The sequence below is a fragment of the Elgaria multicarinata genome, chromosome 6 (assembly GCF_023053635.1).
Source record: "Elgaria multicarinata webbii isolate HBS135686 ecotype San Diego chromosome 6, rElgMul1.1.pri, whole genome shotgun sequence".
NCBI classification, from domain to species: domain Eukaryota; kingdom Metazoa; phylum Chordata; class Lepidosauria; order Squamata; family Anguidae; genus Elgaria; species Elgaria multicarinata.
The window spans coordinates 108,819,305-108,839,246 of NC_086176.1; the positions used below are offsets into that span (position 1 = coordinate 108,819,305).

The 19,942-nt window shown below is 41.1% G+C and overlaps 1 protein-coding gene across 1 annotated transcript in view; it reads left to right on the top strand.

Annotated features, from left to right (window-relative positions):
* The window catches only part of SMAD7 (SMAD family member 7), a 52,724-nt gene that overhangs the window by 12,157 nt on the left and 20,625 nt on the right, over positions 1–19,942 (top strand). Inside the window, exon 3 of the mRNA XM_063128263.1 lies at positions 2,149–2,223. Coding sequence (XP_062984333.1) covers positions 2,149–2,223 — 75 coding nt within the window. The remainder of the gene's footprint in view (positions 1–2,148; positions 2,224–19,942) is intronic.

A 19,942-nucleotide genomic window follows, 5' to 3' on the forward strand; every position in this document is an offset into this window, starting at 1 on the left:
AGAGAAGCATTGCTAGATGTCTTCTGCTTGGCTCATGCCCGTGTAAAACAATCAGGGAACTTTGTAGCAAGAAAAAGCTTAGTGTTACATTCAAACGTGGCTCCTGGCGTGTCAGTCCTGAGCAAGCCAGGGTATGATAACCAAAAACAAACCCTGGTTTGTGATTCCAGCTTGTTGCAGAAGCCGCAAACTAGGAATCCTGGTTCAAGAACTAAGCTTGTTCTTGCTGGTGAGTTCCTAGTTGATATAGCCACTCAAGCTGGCAGGAGGAGCCAATTATTATTATTTATTTATTTATTTATTTATTTATATAGCGCCATCAATGTACATGGTGCTGTACAGAGTAAAACAATAAAATAGCAAAACCCTGTCGCATAGGCTTACATTCTAATAAAATCATAATAAAACAATAAGAAGGGGAAGAGAATGCACCAAACAGGCACAGGGTAGAGTAAAACTAACAGTATAAAAGTCAGAACAAAATCAAGTTTTAAAAGCTTTAGGAAAAAGAAAAGTTTTTAGCTGAGCTTTAAAAGCTGCGATTGAACTTGTAGTTCTCAAATGTTCTGGAAGAGCGTTCCAGGCGGAAGGGGCAGCAGAAGAAAATGGACGAAGCCGAGCAAGAGAAGTAGAGACCCTTGGGCAGGTGAGAAACATGGCATCAGAGGAGCGAAGAGCACGAGCGGGGCAATAGTGTGAGATGAGAGAGGAGAGATAGGAAGGAGCTAGACAGTGAAAAGCTTTGTAGGTCAACAGGAGAAGTTTGTATTGGATTCTGAAGTGAATTGGAAGCCAATGAAGAGATTTCAGAAGTGGAGTAACATGGTCAGAGCGGCGAGCCAAGAAGATGATCTTAGCAGCAGAGTGGTGAACAGAAACCAACGAACTGATGTGAGAAGAAGGAAGGCCAGTGAGAAGAAGGTTGCAGTAGTCCAACTGAGAAATAACCAATGCATGAACAAGAATCTTGGCAGAAGAGACAGACAAAAAAAGCCAAGTGGGAGAACTCTTGAATGTTAGGCTAGGATTCTCTGGAGTTCTCAGTTAGTTTTTGGTGTGAATGTAGCCATTGTTATCTACTTAATATTAGAACCCCCCATTCTGAAGTGATGCAGCCCAGACTCCGTGAGAACTAGGTCTGTGATCAATGGCAATCTCAAGATGAAGTATTTTAAGTAGAACAAGTTGAAAAACATAAATGCCATATTAAAAAAAGTTTTTATTTTTTTAAAGCTGTTTCCTTAAAACACAGAAAACGCTGTACATTTAGAAAGTGTATAGTATACAGTATTTCACAAGTAACTCAATTTCCTGTCTGCCCCATTGTTTTCAGTTTGATTAAGTGTATCCTGTTAAACTGTATATTCCTGTTCAGGGTTATACTTGACTCTGATAAAATGAGATTACACAGTCTCATACGCACACATAACACGTGTTCTTTCCCTGTCTCTTCAGGAGTAAGTTCTTGGAAAACAATTCCTTGGGGTGGGAGCAGAGGGGATGGCTGTAAAATGTGTGTCCACCTTCATGCCTGTACAGTTGTGTCGTTAATACTGCATGGCTTAACTTTGTATAGTCAGAGGCCATGTTAACAATTCACGTTTAGAAATCTTGTTCCAGAAATATTGAATTAGTAAGCAAATAGGAGCATTTTCTTTTTTAAAAAAAGAAACAGTTTGGAAAATATTACAATGTGTTTGGCAGAGTGTCCTCCCCCCTTTCCCCTTAATTTTTGCATTGTTGGCGCCCTACCTCAACTCAAATCCTTTCTGATCTTGATCTACAGCTTAGGCATGGCAAGTTGGATTTCAATAACCAGCTACTAGCAAGAAAACAAAACCAACCCAACAAAAGAAAGGCGGGGGGCGGCGGGGGGAGAGAGATGATTCCAGCCAGTCTATAATCTTGTGCTCATTGACTAATGTGATTAAGTGGCACAGTGGAGCCTAGACATGGGTGATGAGTTAGGGTGGATGTATCATGAAGAATTGCACTGTCTCTGTGCAGACAATTAGTAATAACTTCCTACTAAACCCTGTGGAATGCGCTTCATTTGGCTGGAGACATTGTTTGCAGTGAGCTGTGTATGTGTGTGTTTAGGTGGTACGTCATGCTTATTTCTTAATTCATTTCCCTTTTCTGTTGCAGCAAGTTGTCCAGACTCTGTGCCTTCCTCCACTGAGACAGGGGGGACTAATTATTTGGCCCCTGGGGGGCTTTCAGGTAAGAAACAGGATTTCATTTGTACCTGTGCTGTTGTACTCCCCCCCCCTTTTTGTTTCAAAACCATTTAAGAAGGCTAACCCTCCAATCCTGTAGATGTATGTCACTGTGATGGTGAACAGAGTAATTTGCAATGATGTAGTATCATAGCAGGGGGAGTGAATTTGCCTCTGTGAATTAGTGGCACAGATCCAACCAATTCCCAAGAATGAGAACTTTTGCATTGACAAATGCTGGGAACAATGAAGAACTCATTTGCCTGAAAATGTCCAACAGACAATGGACCTCCATTTGTTGCCGGACATTAGATGGTAGTGCAAAGAATCCATAAGTTGTCAAGATGCCTTGAATCAGCTTTGTTTCTGCTTTGATAGTTGTCTGAAACCTCAATTGCAATTCCATAGAATGTTAACGACCAGGGCTGTTAACAACTATTTTAGACTTCTAGGAGCTTGACACCAGATCTTAGGCACACACCATGTGCAGAACTAAAAAACTATTTTGTTTTTGTAAGTACCAATATCCTACTCTTAGGAGTTCAGGTGAACAGCTGACTTGGGATTTCCAAGCTTTGATTACCACCAAGTATGAAGTGTGTAGGACTTTGCTGATGCTACCTGGTGATTTGATGGAAGTTGGGACAACACATATGTTATTTTTTGTTTTAATGATATGACTTGTCCCTTTTCAAATCAGTGCCATCCAGCAGTGTTGTGTGATGGTGTAGTATTTTTCACACAGTAAGAAGCAGGGCCATCTTTCATTCACACTAGCTTTGTGGTCCAACAAGTTCATATCCATCCTCCTTTTTCATGAACTGGTTGTGTTCCTAGTCAAGGACTGCTGGTAGTAGACTAGTAGTTACACCACAGCAGTTAGCTGAGGGCACTGTCTGCTTATATGATTTATGTACGGAGAGCTAAATTATATACTGTCCACTGTATGGGTGTGCCAGAGCAGACTCCTGTTTTTTTGCAAGGTTGCAAGTTCAGGCTGGCTTTCAGAGATTAAGGTGATTAAGGTGGGGTGTAAGAAGTTTTGGTGGCTCACATCTTTTTAAGTGTGTGTGTTTGTTTGTGCCTGGAAATGACCAGGATTCGAAAAAGAACTTCTTGAGACCTAGCTTCTGGGGATGAAGTATAAAAGGGTCTGGTTCGGAGAGCTGTTGTTCCCCAAGATCCCTTTGACTTCTAACTTGCTTGTAATGTTTATGACTGCAATTCTGTGCACAGTTAGGGTGCTTAAATCCAGTCAGTTTTTACGCAGCCAAGCCTTTTGCTCTCCCATAGGAGGTGGCCTTTTTTTTAAAGCCGTCTTGTGCTTCCCTCTTTTTACTCGTGAGACTCTTCCTCTTGAGATGCCTAGTGCAGCCCTTAAATGTTTTTTATGAATGCCAAAAAATACCTGTCTGGACTCGTGTGCCTCTTGGAAGATAATTTTCCTTTGCCAAGGTGTCCTGGCTTGATTTATGGTTTGTGGAATGGTTGTACTCCGTTCATTAGTATACGACTGGAATGTCAGAAGTATGTAGGTTCTCTTCCTTTAAGTGTATATAAGTGTGTGTTTCTCTCCAGGAATTGCATTCAGCATGACTGTATTTAAGTGAGCCTTGTTTGCTTTCCTTTTAGTGTAATATATACCCTGCCTGTGTTATTTGAGAGGGGAGTATTCTGTTTGTTCAAAGGGCCCTAATGAGAATTAATCAAATGAGCAGAAGGAGAGGGAATGAGGGGACGGCCAGTTAAGGCTGGCCTCCCCCCCCTTTTATTTTTTCTTTAAAGCAAGTTGTAGCTCTAATTCTCAAGCTGGCCTTCTTATTGGAAAGCTGACCTTATGGAAGAAACAAAAGTGTTAACTCGAAGCAAAAAGAAAGAAAGTGAGAAAAGATCAGAAGAACACAATAAGGATGTTGGGTGATTTAAAGAAGAAGAAAAATTGAAATATGCAAGAGGGTGGGGTTCAGTTCCGCAGGATACCACATGAAATAAGCAAAGGAAGTACTAGCTTTTAAAGGGAGCCTCTTTTTGAAAGGTTTGTGTATTGATAGCATCTTGGTCTGTCTGGTCTGCTGCTGAAAGGGAGGGAAGGAGGGACGGGTGGTTTGGGGCTGCAGGAAATAACATAGCTTGCCTGGTGGTGGAATGCTTTCTTAAGGGGCTCTCTAGGTAACACAGAAAGAATTAGTAAAAGGTGCTTTCAGTGTGTGTGTGTGTGGGGGGGTTCACTGCATTCAGCACTCAGTAGATCCAATACTTCTAGTGTGTTGTCTTTTGGTGAGTTTTGGAGCTTTAGAGTGTCAAAGGGTAAAATCCTCAAAATAAAAAGGGAATCTTTTAAACTCTTTTCATATTTTTACTGGACACTTTGTAGATATTTAGTTTAATGTGGGTAGGGGAGTGTTTTCAACTTACAAAGGAAATGGTGAGCTACATAAACTCTGAAACAAAAGCTGAATATTGCCACACGAAGGAGCATTTGTTTTGAATTTTGCCTGATTTGTTATTAACCCCAAGTTCAGATTCCCTCTGAACACTCGCTATCTGAATGTGAAAAGAAAAAAAAATGAAATAGGGGAATACTATATAGCCACAGTTAAGTGTTTTTGAAGTCCCATTTATTTCAGTGGCACAAATTTTAGGACATGGTTAACTCTAACCTATTGAAAATGTGAGGACTTAAAAAGTGCTTAACTTTGGTGGGAAGGTGCCCAGGATTTCTAGCAGTTTTTCAAAGCTAACTTTCTCTTCTCTTTACACACTTGAGATAGGTTGCTGTAGAGTGTATTTAAACAGGACTTTTAATGAGCTTTTAATGGGCATTTAAGATGCTTTACGTTTATCTGCAAGGAAAAGTTGTAATAACTTATCTAAGTTTAAATAGAGGATGGTTAACAGAAAAGTATACATACTCTTCCCTTTTCTTTATTCCGTCTTCCCTTTCATGCATTTTTTTTAAAGATAGGTGAGTTGCCTTCTCACCTTATCCCAAAAGACGGCTTCTAAAAGTTATCAACCTGGCCCCTTGAGATACGAAGATTCACCTGCAGACCTTTTCACTGATAGCTGTCATATCTCACAGGAAAACAGTTTGGAAGCTAACACTGTTGTTCAGTACAGGCAAGCCTTCAGCTCTGGAGTTAAATAAGGGCCAGTTCACACATTACACTTTTAAAATGTGTAGATCAAAGATGATTTTAAGGCCAAAGTTATAAACGTTAGAGCAAACAGAGTGGGTTCAGCGCCGACAGAAGCAAGTACTTTTTTGCACACAGAAAAGGAAATAAATTGTAACACATCATTAACTTATGGGATTTGTTATGGAGCTTATGGGTCCATCATGAGTCACCATCATTCATGGTGGTGGCCATTAGTTTAGAAGGCATTTGACAAATTAATGGAGAACAAATCTGTTCAGTGGCTATTAGCCGTAACAGCTAAACAGAACTCCCTTGTTCAAAGGCAGTTACCTCTGAATATCAAGTGTGCGATGGTGGGACAAACAAGGGATAGCGATCACATTTTTCCCATGCTTCGGAATTTTCAGAGTTGTCTGACATGCCAGGTTGGATGACAGAATGTTGGAGTGAATGGACTCTTGCTTTAATCCACATTCTTCCTTGGAATGTATTTCTTTGGTGTATACAGTGTGAAAAGGACATTAACATGTGTCTCAATTTTAGTAGGTACACATGGGTATCTGAGATCATAATGGGTTGGAGCTGAACTTAGTCATGCTTGGGAAGCATTGGGGCTTAAGTTAGTCATGACTAGATTAAGTCTCATGGGTTTCAGTGGGTATACTCTAAGCATAACTAACTGAATCTAATGCAGTGTGTTGAAGCAGCCCACTGTATGCTTCATACAGGCCTTATGTATGCCTTTAAAGAGTGCTGCCTGGTTGGTTTTTTGAACCAGTAACTTGCCATCTGATTGTCCATCTACACGCCATTTTACTAAAATGTAGCATGATGTGTAGAGTCGTCTTCTGTGATCCAACACTGAAAGGTTTCTGGCTCTGGAGTAAAGCATAGTGTCCGTTTCCAATATGCAGCTATTTAAGGCTAGGGAATTAAAAGGCTTTTAGTTGGCCAAAGCCATTTGGTGAGAGTCAGAAGGGCATAAGGTAATGATTTACTGAGTTGAGGTGTCAGACGAGCTCACCCTCTTTTAAAGTCCCCTCCATTTCTGTTGGAAAGGTATTATTGGGTGTTTGCTGTTAAGAGGGTATCTTAAAACAGTGGCAATAGAAAAATGGTGCAGTGTGTGTGTATGTGTGTACGCATAATTTACCTGAAGAATTCAGAAGGGCCTGGTGTTTTCTTTAAGGGATGTCTTTTAGAGCTACAAAAACTATTTCGTTCTGCTTCATGTGGCTGAAAGTACTCTCCCTGGTGAATGACGAAGGTGTGGGGATAGCGTTGCCCAGAGGATGTGGGAGGGTGACCAGCCTGGAATGATGAGAGAAATACATGGGAGAGAGGGAGAGAGGCACGCTGCGCAAGTGTTTCCCCCTTGAAAATAACCAATCTGAGTCTCTCTTTCACTTGTTATGTTTGCTGTTTTTCTTCCTGGCTTGGTTGGACTGCAGCGGTTCAAGCTAATGAATGAGGCTCAGTTCAGGGTGGGAGGAAGGCCTGGAGCCTGGAGCCAGTGACTTGATTCTTTTGGCAAGGGAAGAAAAAGAGAGAGAGAGGGAGACAGATATATATATATATAAATAAAATGTGGAGCTGAATGTGAAAACTTAATCCTGTGGGGGTCCTCACAAAGGAACTGGTTCCACCAGAAGTGACCTTTAATTCACTCGGTGTTGCCCTTTCATGTCATATGTGGCATTTGGGGGGGGGGGAATGGGAGGAAAAGGGTGGGAGGGTAAAGATGAGGGTTTTGGAAGGGAGGAGGGAAAGAACCTGGACTGACAAGCCAAATTGAGTTTCTAGGACCTAGTTTTAACTATGTTTTCTTAAAGGAGGATCATCCCAAAGGTTAAAACCTCAACAGAGAAATGTAGGGAGTAAACATGTGGCTTGGATCTATTTTTTTCTCCTTGCATCTCAGTTAATCCTCTTCTCCTGAGGTAAAACACTCCCTAGTTGCCTCTCTTTTCCATTCCTCCTTGAGTCTTTGTCCATCAGCTTCAGCACATTCCCCACCCACCCTTCTAATTTGTTGCCTGCTTTCTGTCTTTTGGGCAGGGATGAATTATTATTATTATTATTTATTTATATAGCACCATCGATGTACATGGTGCTGTACAGATAACACAGTAAATAGCAAGACCCTGCCGCATAGGCTTACAATCTAATAAAGTTGTAGTAAACAATAAGAAGGGAAGGAGAATGCAAACAGGCACAGGGAAGTGTAAACAGGCACCGGGAAGGGTGAAGCTAACAGTATAGAGTCAGAACAAACTCAAAGTTTAAAAGCTATAGGGAAAAGAAAAGTTTTTAGCTGTGTTTTAAAAGCTGTGATTGAGTTGGTAGTTCTCAGGTGTTCTGGAAGAGCATTCCAGGCATGAGGGGCAGCAGAGGAAAATGGACGAAGCCGAGCAAGGGAAGTAGAGACCCTTGGGCAGGCAAGAAGCATGGCATCAGAGGAGCGAAGAGCACAAGCGGGGCAATAGTGTGAGATGAGAGAGGAGAGATAGGCAGGAGCTAGACCGTGAAAAGCTTTGAAGGTCAACAGGAGAATTAATGTTACTGTGGACTCCAGGACAGTAATAATTTGAGTGGATTCCCAGGGTATAATCACCCCCACTCTTTAGCAGTATGTGATGCTCATTCTGGTTAAAGAAGACATGCTAAGGCCTTTATTAAAATCTGGTAACCAAATATAAGGAAGGTCATGGGTCCTAACCTGAAAATGAAAATGATGTTGAGGCATGCTCATTTGGTTAAGGCTTTTCGAGGCAAAATTTGATTTTGGATTGAGGCCCAATCCAGAAGGATACAGGTTATTGTTGGAATAAGTTTTGATTGACCCAACTTTTCTCTGCCTAAACCAAAGAGAGATGAACAATGAGCATAATTTGTTTGGGTATGTATTTTGTGATGATACTTACTTTTACATTGTAGTTACTTTTCAAAGTTGAGTGTGGAGAGATATTTGCAATATACTCCTTTTTCTTCTTAATGAAATAATGTAACATTTGTACTGTTCAGAGAATATATTTTAACTACCTTTTATTGGATTCAGAGGACAATGGTGATTAAATCATCACAAGGCCAATATCCATTGGTACTGGCATATCAACTGGTGTGCTCCACTGCATTTGAAATTACACAGGAATCGTAACTAGAAAGAATTAGCTCAGTACCTGTTTGGAAAAGGGTTCTGTGTAGAGTTGTACTGATACTCTTCAGCAACACCAGCCCGAGACACTTTGCTTCCTGTAGTGAAGGACAAAATGGTGGCCCCATTCCATGTACAGAAGCCAACCGCACTGGACTCACAGTTGACTCTTACTTCAATACTGGCAATCCATAGTGTCCTGAGGGTAGCAAGCTAGTATAGAGGACACAGGGCAGGCTGAGTAGCAGAAATAGCTGTATCCTCCAAAAACCTCACTGCCATTCCCCACCCTTCAACATCTGTTGCCTGAAGCAAGAACTTCACTCTGCCTAATGGTAGGGCTGGCCTTGTTCTCCAGTTAAGATCTGTGAGTAGAAGCTAGTAATTTCGTTGGAGTAGATTTCCCCCCCCCTGAAAAAAATGCTTAGGATGTGCAAATGCTCACCTTTTAAAAATCATATTTAGTATCACCGTTTCCCTTCTCTAGCACTATTGTTCCTCCCAGCTTCTGCATCTTCCTCCTATCTAGATTAGTTACATGAGTGATCCTAGTTAAACAGGGACCATGTAATGAACAGGATGGTGTTATTTAGTCAATGGGCTGTGTGATGTCATCAGGGGCAAATGAGGGCAGTTGATAAGGGAGGTCAGTAAAAATGTATTAGCAAACATTTTCAAAAAGCACTGAAAAACCACTGAAAAAAGAGTGAGCTTTTCGGCAGAGCCAAAAAACTGTAGTGGAAAATTGTAATTTTGGCTCTGCTTTAGTTCTTGGTAACTTGAAAACCACTTACACTATCAGAACTTTTGGTCTTAAACAGTTGTTTCTGTTCCTGAAAAAGCACCCTTTCAGTTTCTGAGTTATTACCATTTTATTTTAAAGCCAGATATTAGATGTACATGTCACTAGCCATATTGTGAAGAGGCACTCTTACGTACCTCGTGCCCCTTTACTTCAAAATGGGCCTCTTCTTATTTAATGCATATGCTTAATTCTACTTCTTTTACTTCAAAAAGCTCTGAAGGGCAGCTAACTGTCGTTCCATTATGAAATAGCAAGCAGGCCTGGAATGTTTCACTATGCCTTTTGATCCTGGCTGGTATCTGTGTCAGCTATGGAGAGGTGAACTTAAATATATATATAAATATAGAGAGAATCTTTCCACAAAAGAAGTTCGATACTTGGCCTTGTTAGTTGCTCAGCTTCTACTCCTTTTTCTTACCTACCCTGCCTGTGCGGCTGCATATCCTACCCACATTTCTAGGATTATTTTATTCAGATAAATTTCAATTTACATTCTAGCCCCCTCTCCTTTAATGGAGAAATGCATTTTATTCACAATTCAACACCCTATTTATAATCTTAAATTGAGGCCCTTCCCTGTTTAACCACTATTATCTGCTTGTCTTTTAACATAAACGTTTGGTAACCTTTCCCTCTCCTTTGTGTTCAGCATTTATTTTAAAACTACCATACCAAATAGAAATACATATATTTCTTTATGTATGGTTTTAAATGTGCCCCTGTATGGTCGTTTTCCTTTTGCTCGCATTAAAAGAGGCTGGTTATATGGGGAATTAGCTTGTACTTAGGCCTTATTAAATGGCTTACCTAAAAACTCAGGTCTGTCCGCAAAAGGACAAGGTTATCAGGGGTTAACGCTAAGATGACAGCAATGGAGCCTTTGAAGTAAAACAGGCCGCCTGCCAGACTAGCAGGAGTATTGCCGTTTCCCTCACACATCATCTGACCATAGCAGTATGTAGCCAGGCCAGCAAAGTGAAGAGAGACTGGCTCTTGGCAAGCCATCCCATGTAGTTTTTGGCCTCTGACACTTCATTCTAGCTTCTCTCTCTCTAATTCCCCCTCCTTCTCCCTCTGGCTTTTCCTTCCATTGGAATGAGAACATTTCAGAAACCTACAAAATGGGAGGGAATCCGTAGACAACATTTCTGGTTTGGGATGTGTTTTGCGAATCGTCCTCAAAACTACTTACTCTAAAGTAGTCTTGCAGATTTCGCTGACACTGCTAGGGAAGCTGTAATTTAAGACATGCCAACTAGCTGACTAGAAACCGACAGAAAGTTAAAACTCTTTTGGCAGGTTTTTATTTTAAAACTCTTTAAGGAAACTTCGGCCTAATCTCACCAAGCAGGATATTGCACTATGAAAGCGGTATATAAAAAGCAGGAGCCACACCAAGCAGGATATAGCATTATGAAAGCGGTATATGGTCTGTGTCAACGGGCCCCAACAGTTGTCAGTGCACTTCAGTACCACTATAAAGCAGTAGTGTGGCTCCTGCCTTTTATGTACTGCTTTCATAGTGCAATATCCTGAACTTATATCCTGTCTGTGGAGTTCAGTAAAGTGAATTAAAGAAAATCTCTTTTCCATAATTATTACTGAGTTTTTAGCAGCAATGAAAGCTCTGGCATGGGCTGGTCCATGAAGTAATGAAGAGTCGGAAGCGACTGAACGAATAAACAACAACACACTGACTGTTCTCGGTTTCAACCTCATTAAATTATTTGAGACTAGTAGGTCAAACGTATCTCAGTTCGAACTTTTACCTCATTGTCCACAGTCAACCTAAAGTTGTTGTGACTAACATCGCAATCCTATGTATGTCTAATCAGAAGTAAGTCCCCTTGGGTTCATTGAGTTTTATTCCCCGGTAAGAGTGTGTAGGATTGCAGCCTACATCCCATTGAAACTAATGGAAGTTCATTGCAGCTAATTTAAGTTTCATTGCTTTTTAAGGGAACTTAGTCATAACGAACTGTAGCTGGATTGCAGCCATTAATAATAAAAGCCAGCATTTGTGGGGCCTTTCTTGATGATGGTTGCGGTGGGAATGAAAAGGAAGCCATGCCCTTTATCAGACACAGCTCTTGCTATAAGGATTTACGCAATTTGTGTGTGTGTTTTTCTAATACATTTTTTTTGCTGTGTTCCCTGACAGTTTAATTCCCCCTCAATTTGTTTTTACATATGTATATGGTTTTTAACCCTTTTTTTAATAAAAAAAATGCAGTCTGAACAAATGTATAGAAGTATCCTTTAAAAAGTCTGTTCTATCCCTAAAGGTGTGAGTATGACTTTATTTATGTATCTGCCTGCTAAATAAAATTTGCCCAAAGGAAGTGGTGAGAATTTTATCACGTGAGACGGTTTACTTCTGCATGTAAGGGTTGGCAATTGAGCCAGATGGGTAACTTTAAATAGGTGCGGTTGGAGAGAACAGCTAGCAAGCTTGCATGAGAGAGCTAAAAGAAGTCTCCATGTTAGGAAATCCTTCTGTCTCTGCACAACACTCTCAGATGCCCCACCGCAGACACTTTCCTTCCCCCATTTCCCTGAAGAGAATAGTGATCGTCTAAGGTCTGGTTTATACAGTTGCTCAGGCAGTGATTGCCTTTGTGTGGTATAGCAAGTAGGCGTGTGCCTCACTCCCCCGCTGGTCATAACATAACATGTGATGTGGGTGCTACAAACAAGAGACCTCCACTTTCTCCCTTCTTTTCCATGGATGAAGAATTGGGGGACTTTCATGTAAGTTGCTTTGTGCCACATGTTATGTTATGTGAGTGGTGGAGTGGAAAGACAAGCCCTTAAATAGGTGCCTTGCTATAGAACAATTAGCTGGATTACAACAAGTGGTTTGAAAAGTTGTCTGTGATAGTGAACTCCTTAGCCTTAAAGAGACAAAAGTTCTGAAGGAGTTAAAAGTCAACGCATGAGGAGAAGGATCAACCCACTGCTTTCATGTGCATTTTCCATTGTCCTGTACTCATTGAAGGCCTCTTTCTGAAGAGAGCCATCTGTATCCATGGAGGCTCTCCACGTGATTGCGGATCCTAGATTTCCATAATTCTCAGTCACGTGGAAAGCCTCTGCAGATATAGCAGCTCTCCTCTTCAGAAAGTTGCTTTCCATGACTACACGGTATTAGAAAAGCGTGACTTTCATGCATTAATTTTTAGCTTTTTCGGAATGCCTGAATAGGGCTCCAGTCCACATCAAATGTGAATGCTTATAAAGGGTAGCACATTCAGAGGTATTATAATTAACCACACACCGTGTTCTGTGCAGTCAAAGGAAACCATGGGAGGTATGATATTAAGTGTGGAGAATAGAGCCACACTTTTCTGTGTAAATTCAGCCTAATGCAGCTGTTGACGCAAGGCACACAAAACAGATGGGGATTTTTTTTTTTTTGGCAAAGGTGACTGTGGCACCTTTCTTTATTCCTGTCCTTCAGAGTACACCTCAGGTAGACTCTCATTTCTCCAGCACATATTTCATATTGCTGTGTCTGTTCTGGTAGGAGAATTTAACATGTTCCTTGATTCCCCACCATTTCACTGTTAACTAAGGTTATTCCAGGGTTATCAGCTTTGCACTATCAATGGCTCATCTCCACAGCCACTCTGACTCTTGTGGGGTAGTTTTGAAGAGCTGCAGTTACCTGACCTCTCAAACCTTTTGCCCAACTATTTGGGCCTGGGCCAAAGCCTTATCAGACAGCGTGGTTTCAAAATGATGAAAGTGGAATTCCTACTGGTGCCGTCTTGTAGTGACCTCGGAGTGAGCCATGTAAAAGAAGATGGCAACAGCCCAGTCAGAGGTCCCTGCCAGCAAGTACCATCTTTCTGAGCAGGATTGAATGACCCCGCAGAGCAACCTGGCAGTTCGCCTAGTGTGACAAAGTAGCTTCCTTTCCAGTTTATTTTCAGCTCAATGATATTATTAAGTGCAGTTATGTGGCCTTAGTTCAATTTGTATCACACAAAGAAAGTAAACTTTGTGTTTATCTCCTTAACTTTTTACCCAAATAGCTTGGTAGTTCTCTGCAGCTGTTCTGCTGACTGTTTTCCGCAGAGTTTCTTCTAAGGTGTAACTGGGGGATAGTCTTCCGCTGTTCAGGAACTGCGTAGTTATAAACAAGAATGTGGGCTGATGCTGTTTCAGGACGCTAACAAAATGGTGGGAACTAAAAGTGCTTGGCAGCTCTCGGGATCTCTAGCCCCTGGCTTTTAATTAGCTCTTTTAACCAACATTAAAATCTTGGGTGTATTCTTAAATTTTGTTTGCTGTTAAGCTTGAGGGAATGGCTTAAGTAATTTAATCACGTGGGTCCAGCATGACTTCAGAAGAATCAGAGCTTCTGCAAGAATATTTTCATTGAGGTTTCTTAAGGGGGATTTCCCCCTTCATCCTCATTTTTACCCAGTTCTGTTAGTGAGAGGGATGTTTCCCATACCCAACTACTGGGAAAGTTTGGACTTTTCCATATAGGCTTCATTTCCTTTCAGTGCCTTGGTGGCAACAGAATCTTCCTGATTTAGGCCTCCTACAGAGTTATAAAGTCAAAGTTAAACACAATTCATCACATATGATGAATACACAGGCTCCTTGACATAATTAGTTGCTCTTTAATTTGCCTCAGCGACATTTTAAATAATTGCAATCAAGGCCCAGTTAATGAGTTACTTGGGCCTTCTTCATGTGGTAGAGGTGGTACAAGCAAAACGTGCTGTATATTGAGGCATAGATTATCTGTTCATATGATCTCACCCCTCCTTTTTTGAGGGGTGGGATAGGGGTAGGGGAAGAATCATGTGAAGCTAATCTTGGTGTCGGGATAGAGTTTCCGTGTCTTATATGTGATTGCATCTGTATAGTGGTGGTGGGGAGGTAGTATATCCTGCTCCTCTGCAATGCAAAGGCCTGGCTAATATATAAACGGGGGCAAAGTGGTTGAAACATGGTAAACAAATGGAATTTCTCATTCGTGTTCTTTATGTTATGTCCACTTGGGGACTGGACAAGGAACAGAAAAGGTATTAGAAGCAGCTGGGACATTGGTCTCTATTCACAAACTTCAGTGGTGATGTAGAAGTTGCTTCCCGAGGCATGATCCCACTCCACTTTGGTATGTGTGTAAATACTGCAGTCAGGGACCAATAGGGAGTGAGAAGGGACACATGATGGGCTGGGCCTCGATGGATCCAAAGTGACCCCAGCGGAGCCATTAGAGATCTGAATGTGTGTTCATGGGGGGGGGGGGGCTGTGGCACAGGGGTTCTACTCAGGGGAAGATAGATCATGTTCTTCTTTGTGAGCGTCAACTAACCTTCAGCCTTTTAATGTTTTGTCGCAAGAGCAATGATTAGCTCCTTAACGTGATAAACACGTCAGAAAACGATTTTACACACAAGTGCAAAAAAGAAAGAAAGAAAAAGAAGATCGAGTACCATTCAGCTTTCATGACTAGAAAACTATTTTCTGCACGATTGTAATGAGATGCCCTGAGGGGGTGGGGGAATATGTTAATAGTAGTATTTTAAATACATAATGGTAACTTTCACCCTTGTTCTTAACAGGAAACATTGAAACACGATAGGATATTGCATCATTGCTTTATGAGAACAGAAAAATCAAGGAAAGGACAAAGCAAAGGAAGGAAAACATAGTTATTAGTGAAAGAGGAGAAAGGGGGGGCAGGCTGTGAGGGCTCCCCCCCCACTTCTAGTATTCACATGTTCTTGTGGGTCTAATTTCCAAAGAGTGATTGAGAGAGAGAGACGTAGTACTTGATTTTATTTTTATTATTTCAAAAAATATTTTAATAGCAGGGTCACCTTTGCTTGAACGTTGCCCGCCGCCTCCTGTCTCAGTTTACTGAAGAATCTTTTCATGATTTTTCTCTCGGCTTCCTTCCCCAAAAGGAGAGGCAAAGAGAGCTTTTTGGCTGGGAAGCTAATTTTGGTTTGGCTGCTCAGACTTAAAATTTGGTCCCCACCCAGTGTCATTATCTAGATTTTAACTTGGGGTTGTGGAGGAGGGGGGAAAAAGACTTCATAAAAATTTGCTCAGCACTTCCTTACCCTTTTAACCTTGCTATGCTGAGGAAAAAATCATATCTGTTTCGTATCCCCTTGAACACTACTGAGTATGTTCATGTGCCTTGAAAAACATTAAACCAACAGCCCTTTTTTCCAGGAATTCCTTTGAAAGCCTCTTCAGTATCTCCCTGTGCATTAGCAAGAACAAAAAAGGAAGCAACTTTTATAGCTGTCTTGGTGGATCTGGCCTGACTATTATATGTCTGTAAAGAACTGGTGCAATTAACCCCATTCTTTAGGGGTGGGGGAAGAAACCCTTTCAGGCCAATTATCATGTAATCACGTTCCAAAGGGGCCGATAATATCCTAGCTTCAATAGTGAAAGCCCTGACCTTGATCCTAAAACTTCTCTCCCCCTTTTTTCTTGGATTCCATTATGTTAACTACTTAAGTATAAATGAGAATCCAGATGCAACTAAGGCCTTAGATAGACCTAAGGTTTATCCCAGGATCGTCCCTGCCTGCTCCCAGGATATCCTGTGTGTCATTTACATGAACAGGGATGACCCCGGGACAATCCCAGGATAAAACTTAGGTCTAGCTAAGGCCCAAGTCAGACAGAATTTGCGCAGTCCATGGATTTTTATGCGATTTCTCCAAATCTTAGCATTTTGTGCTTTGCTTTTGTGATTGCAGAAATACTAAGGAACCAACAGCAAATAAAAATAAGCCCCACACTTTAAATGATGAAAAGTGTTCTGGCTCAGACCAACCATATACATACCCCAGTACTTTGTCTCCAGCAGTGGCCAGTCAGATGAACTGATTGTGGAAAGCCACAAGCTGGTCACTGTGGAGAATTTACCTGGGAAGTCAGTTATCTACTGACCCTCAACAAATGTCATGATTCAGAAGTCTAGATATGAACATTTTTTCTAAGGGCTAAAACCCATTTCAGGTAAACTTATTTTTGTGAACCACCCAGAGAGCTTTGGCTATTGGGCGGTATAAAAATGAAATAAATAAATAAATAATTTCAGAACAAATAAATAAATGTGACAACATACCCTTCAGCTATAAGTTTGGCCCATGCCGTGTTTATGAAAACAATATGCAAATTGCAGATAAATTCCATGTGATTACTGCATGCAGATTAGCTTAGGTCATTCGGCTCATGATGTAATTCCAGTGTAGCCTTTAGAGCTAGACAAATTGCCCACTTCTGGATGTATCTGATTGGCAAAATCCCACAAGCAAATAGACAAAGAATCCAGAGGCACTAGAGTGTCTGGCTTTATACAATTGCTTCTTAAAACTTCATCATCCTTTTGCTACTGCAAAAAGGATGATGATGATGATGATGATGATGATGCCGCCAGTACAACAGCGGACGGACCTATTGGTTGTGTTTTCTTTTTGTACTCTGCACCTAGTTCAGCGTTGGCTTCCTCAAGCAGATCTTGCTCTCTACAGTTGGGTCCTGACCATTGGCAGGGGTTGTTGCCTGTATATGCAATGGAGTTGAGGGAGTGATGAAAGTACACTTGTCAGGATTACACATTGCTGGGTGTGAGCGTAGTGTTTGCATCTAATTTGACTAGCTTTCTGATTTCACATGCATCAGGGAGCGGATGCTTGCTTGGCAAGACTGATATAACTTGAACAAGCACAAACCAGAAATCGTAGCTAGCTTGTTTGCTAGTAAAGTAACTTCATCCTTACTCAGATAGGAGCTATTACAGGAGATGGCAAAAAGCTTGCTTGCCTTTCTTTTCTCTTTTTCTCTCTCTCTCTTTTAATTTTAATTTTGGCTCCAGTTTGTTTTCATAACAACAGTGAAAGCCTGGGGTTGTAGTTGTCAGCGTGTAAAGGTTTCCTGATCCTTCAGTGAGTGTGACTTGTTAAAACACAGCAAGACGCCACAGCAAAACCATGTAGGCAATTTGAAAGACTGAGGTGGCTTGGCTTGTTTCCTTTGCTCTTTTTACTTTTTCTCCACCCCTCCCACTGGCATAATTTTGAAACATCATCTTTAATTTAAAAATCCACATATTAGCAACACTCTCCTTGTTGTTCAGCTGGTGTGTCTCTGTGTGTCTGCAATTTCCCCATATATAATTTTACTCATATACAAAACAGCACGTTCAGTGTGGAAGTCTTGTGTCTATAGATGATAGATTATTCAGGTATGTCCTTAGGAGCCTTTGTGTCTCTGTAGCTGGCTGATGAATGATGGGCCCTTGGAAAATGAATGTTGATCTTGTTTTATTGCTAAAATCTACGTGGGAGGGAGAAGAGGTTTTGTTTTGGACATGGCTGCTCCAAGCATGCATGAACACTTGCCCAGCTCTTGGAAATCCCACTTGATACTTAAGAGTAGTCAAAAGCATTCAGACGTTTGCTAGTGCAACCCTTTCCTGGTTTTTGCTCATGATAGTTCTGTGTCTTTAAAGAATTGATTCACCATAGCAGCAACCACCATTCACTCTGCTTCCAGCATTCAGGAGTGAGTGTCAGTGCTTATGTAAGCAAAATGGCACAAGAATTCAGGAGACAGTGTTCAGAAGACACTTTAAACCATGGCTTAAAAAAAAAATTCAGGGGGAAAAGACCCCAAATCAGAGAGGCTTTTCCCAAAACAGCCCAATGATGACTGAACATGCTCATTGGCCACAGAATATTGACTGGCTGTTGGGAGGAAAAGACCAGAAAATTGGATAAGAGAGCAAATGGAGTGGAGACTTGTAGAGGAGGCACGGGTAACTGACTTGAACAGAAGCATGTCACACTGCAACATTTTGTTGGAGGTCCCACTTGTACCTTTCTAAAAGGCATTGTTAATTAAAAAAGATGGAATCCACTGGGGAAAGGGCCATAACCCAGTGGATTCTGAGTAACTACATACTGATGAGGACATTAAAACCATTCTATAGAGGACACACTTTCCAGACATAAAGCTGCAATGCCTCCTTGTTCTCATTTATCCAGAATGCTTGCTGGGTTTTGTTTTGATTGCCCTTAAATTGCACGATACTAAAGTTTCTTGTCTTGTAGTCCTGTATTGTCATGTCCCACCCCCCCACCCCCGCCATTGAGAGAAGTGCAAAAGAGCTAGTCACACTCTGCTTTGCTTAAAATTTTACAAGGCGCTGGGAGCTTTTTATATAGCAGCAAAGGAAAAAAACATATTTTTTCCCTGTATTGTCAGATCTAGTGTCCCGCAATAGGATTAATTTGCCTGATGGTAAGGGTCTTCATTTGAGGGTCATGTGGGGGAAGCCTTTCTCCGTGGTGTGGGAGATATTTTGGCTGAGAGCATACTAGAAAGACTCCTGTGGTAGTTTCATGGTTATCTGTAGAATTTTGATTGGCTGAAGATCCATTGGAAAGAAGCCAAGGTTATGTGTAGACCATAGTACTTGCAGGTAGAACGGCAGAAATTATTATAATAGACCAGCCTTCCCCAACCAAAACCTCCAGTGGTTTTTTAGACTTCAGCTCCCAGCAGCTGCAACCAGGATGGCTGATGTTCAGGAATGCTGGCAGCTGTAGTCCAAAACATATGGAGGACACGAGCTTACAGGTTCTCATTTGGGAAATTTCATTCAGCTTTAGATAAGAGGTCGAATTATACTTGTAAACAAGATGTGTATATATGTAATGTATATGCATATGAGGCTTGTATCTGATAAACAACATTGGGATTATTACTGATGGTAATTTTCTTTGTTTGGAGATGTTGTTTACATTACTGTGTTGCTTGCCAAGACTAGGTGAAATCAATTTTTCTCTTCAAAATGATTCTGATGCCAACTTTCAATGGAGGCTCTCGTCTGGTAGCTTAATACTCACCCTTCTAAAGACATACAGAATTTATGTGACTTATGTACTCCTAGTTGGACAGACATTCATTAACTTCTGAAGCAACTCTTATTTTGCCCGATGAAAATGTATAAAGAGCTTTCACTTTATTGCTTCTAAAGTTGGCCCCAGGCTGTATCGCTTGTAATGACAACATGGGTGGACTTAATTTATAGATACCAGAAGTTCTATAGCATCAAAGGATAAGTCTGATGGACAGATACTTGCTCAGGTGAGTAACTTTCTAGATCAGTGGTTTCCAAATCGTGTTCCATGGAAACCTGGTATTTTTGTAAGCATATTTCAGGTTCTTCTTCAGTTGGATGATCAATGATAACAGGCAAGCTTTTGTTGGAAGCTAGTGTGCTCGTCTGTACAGCTGTTCTGCTATAAACTGCAGATCGAGCAGAGTAGTGAGTGTGCCATGAGGATTGTGGTGTCAAAGCAGTGCCCATAGGGCCTGTTAGTACTCTAAATGAGCTGAAATGTACACACTGAAATACTTTGTTCTTTTTTATTTTTTCTGTAAGTGATTCATTGTTTCAACTGTATGTCATAACATAGAGCAACGGTGGGCAGAAAGTAGATTTCCAGAAGTTCTAGACTTTAATTCTTTGTGTTCCTGACCATTGGCCATGTTGACAGGGCTTCTGGGAATTCAAGTCAAAACAGCTAGAGATCAATTTTCTGTTCACCCCTGACATAGAGCATCATGC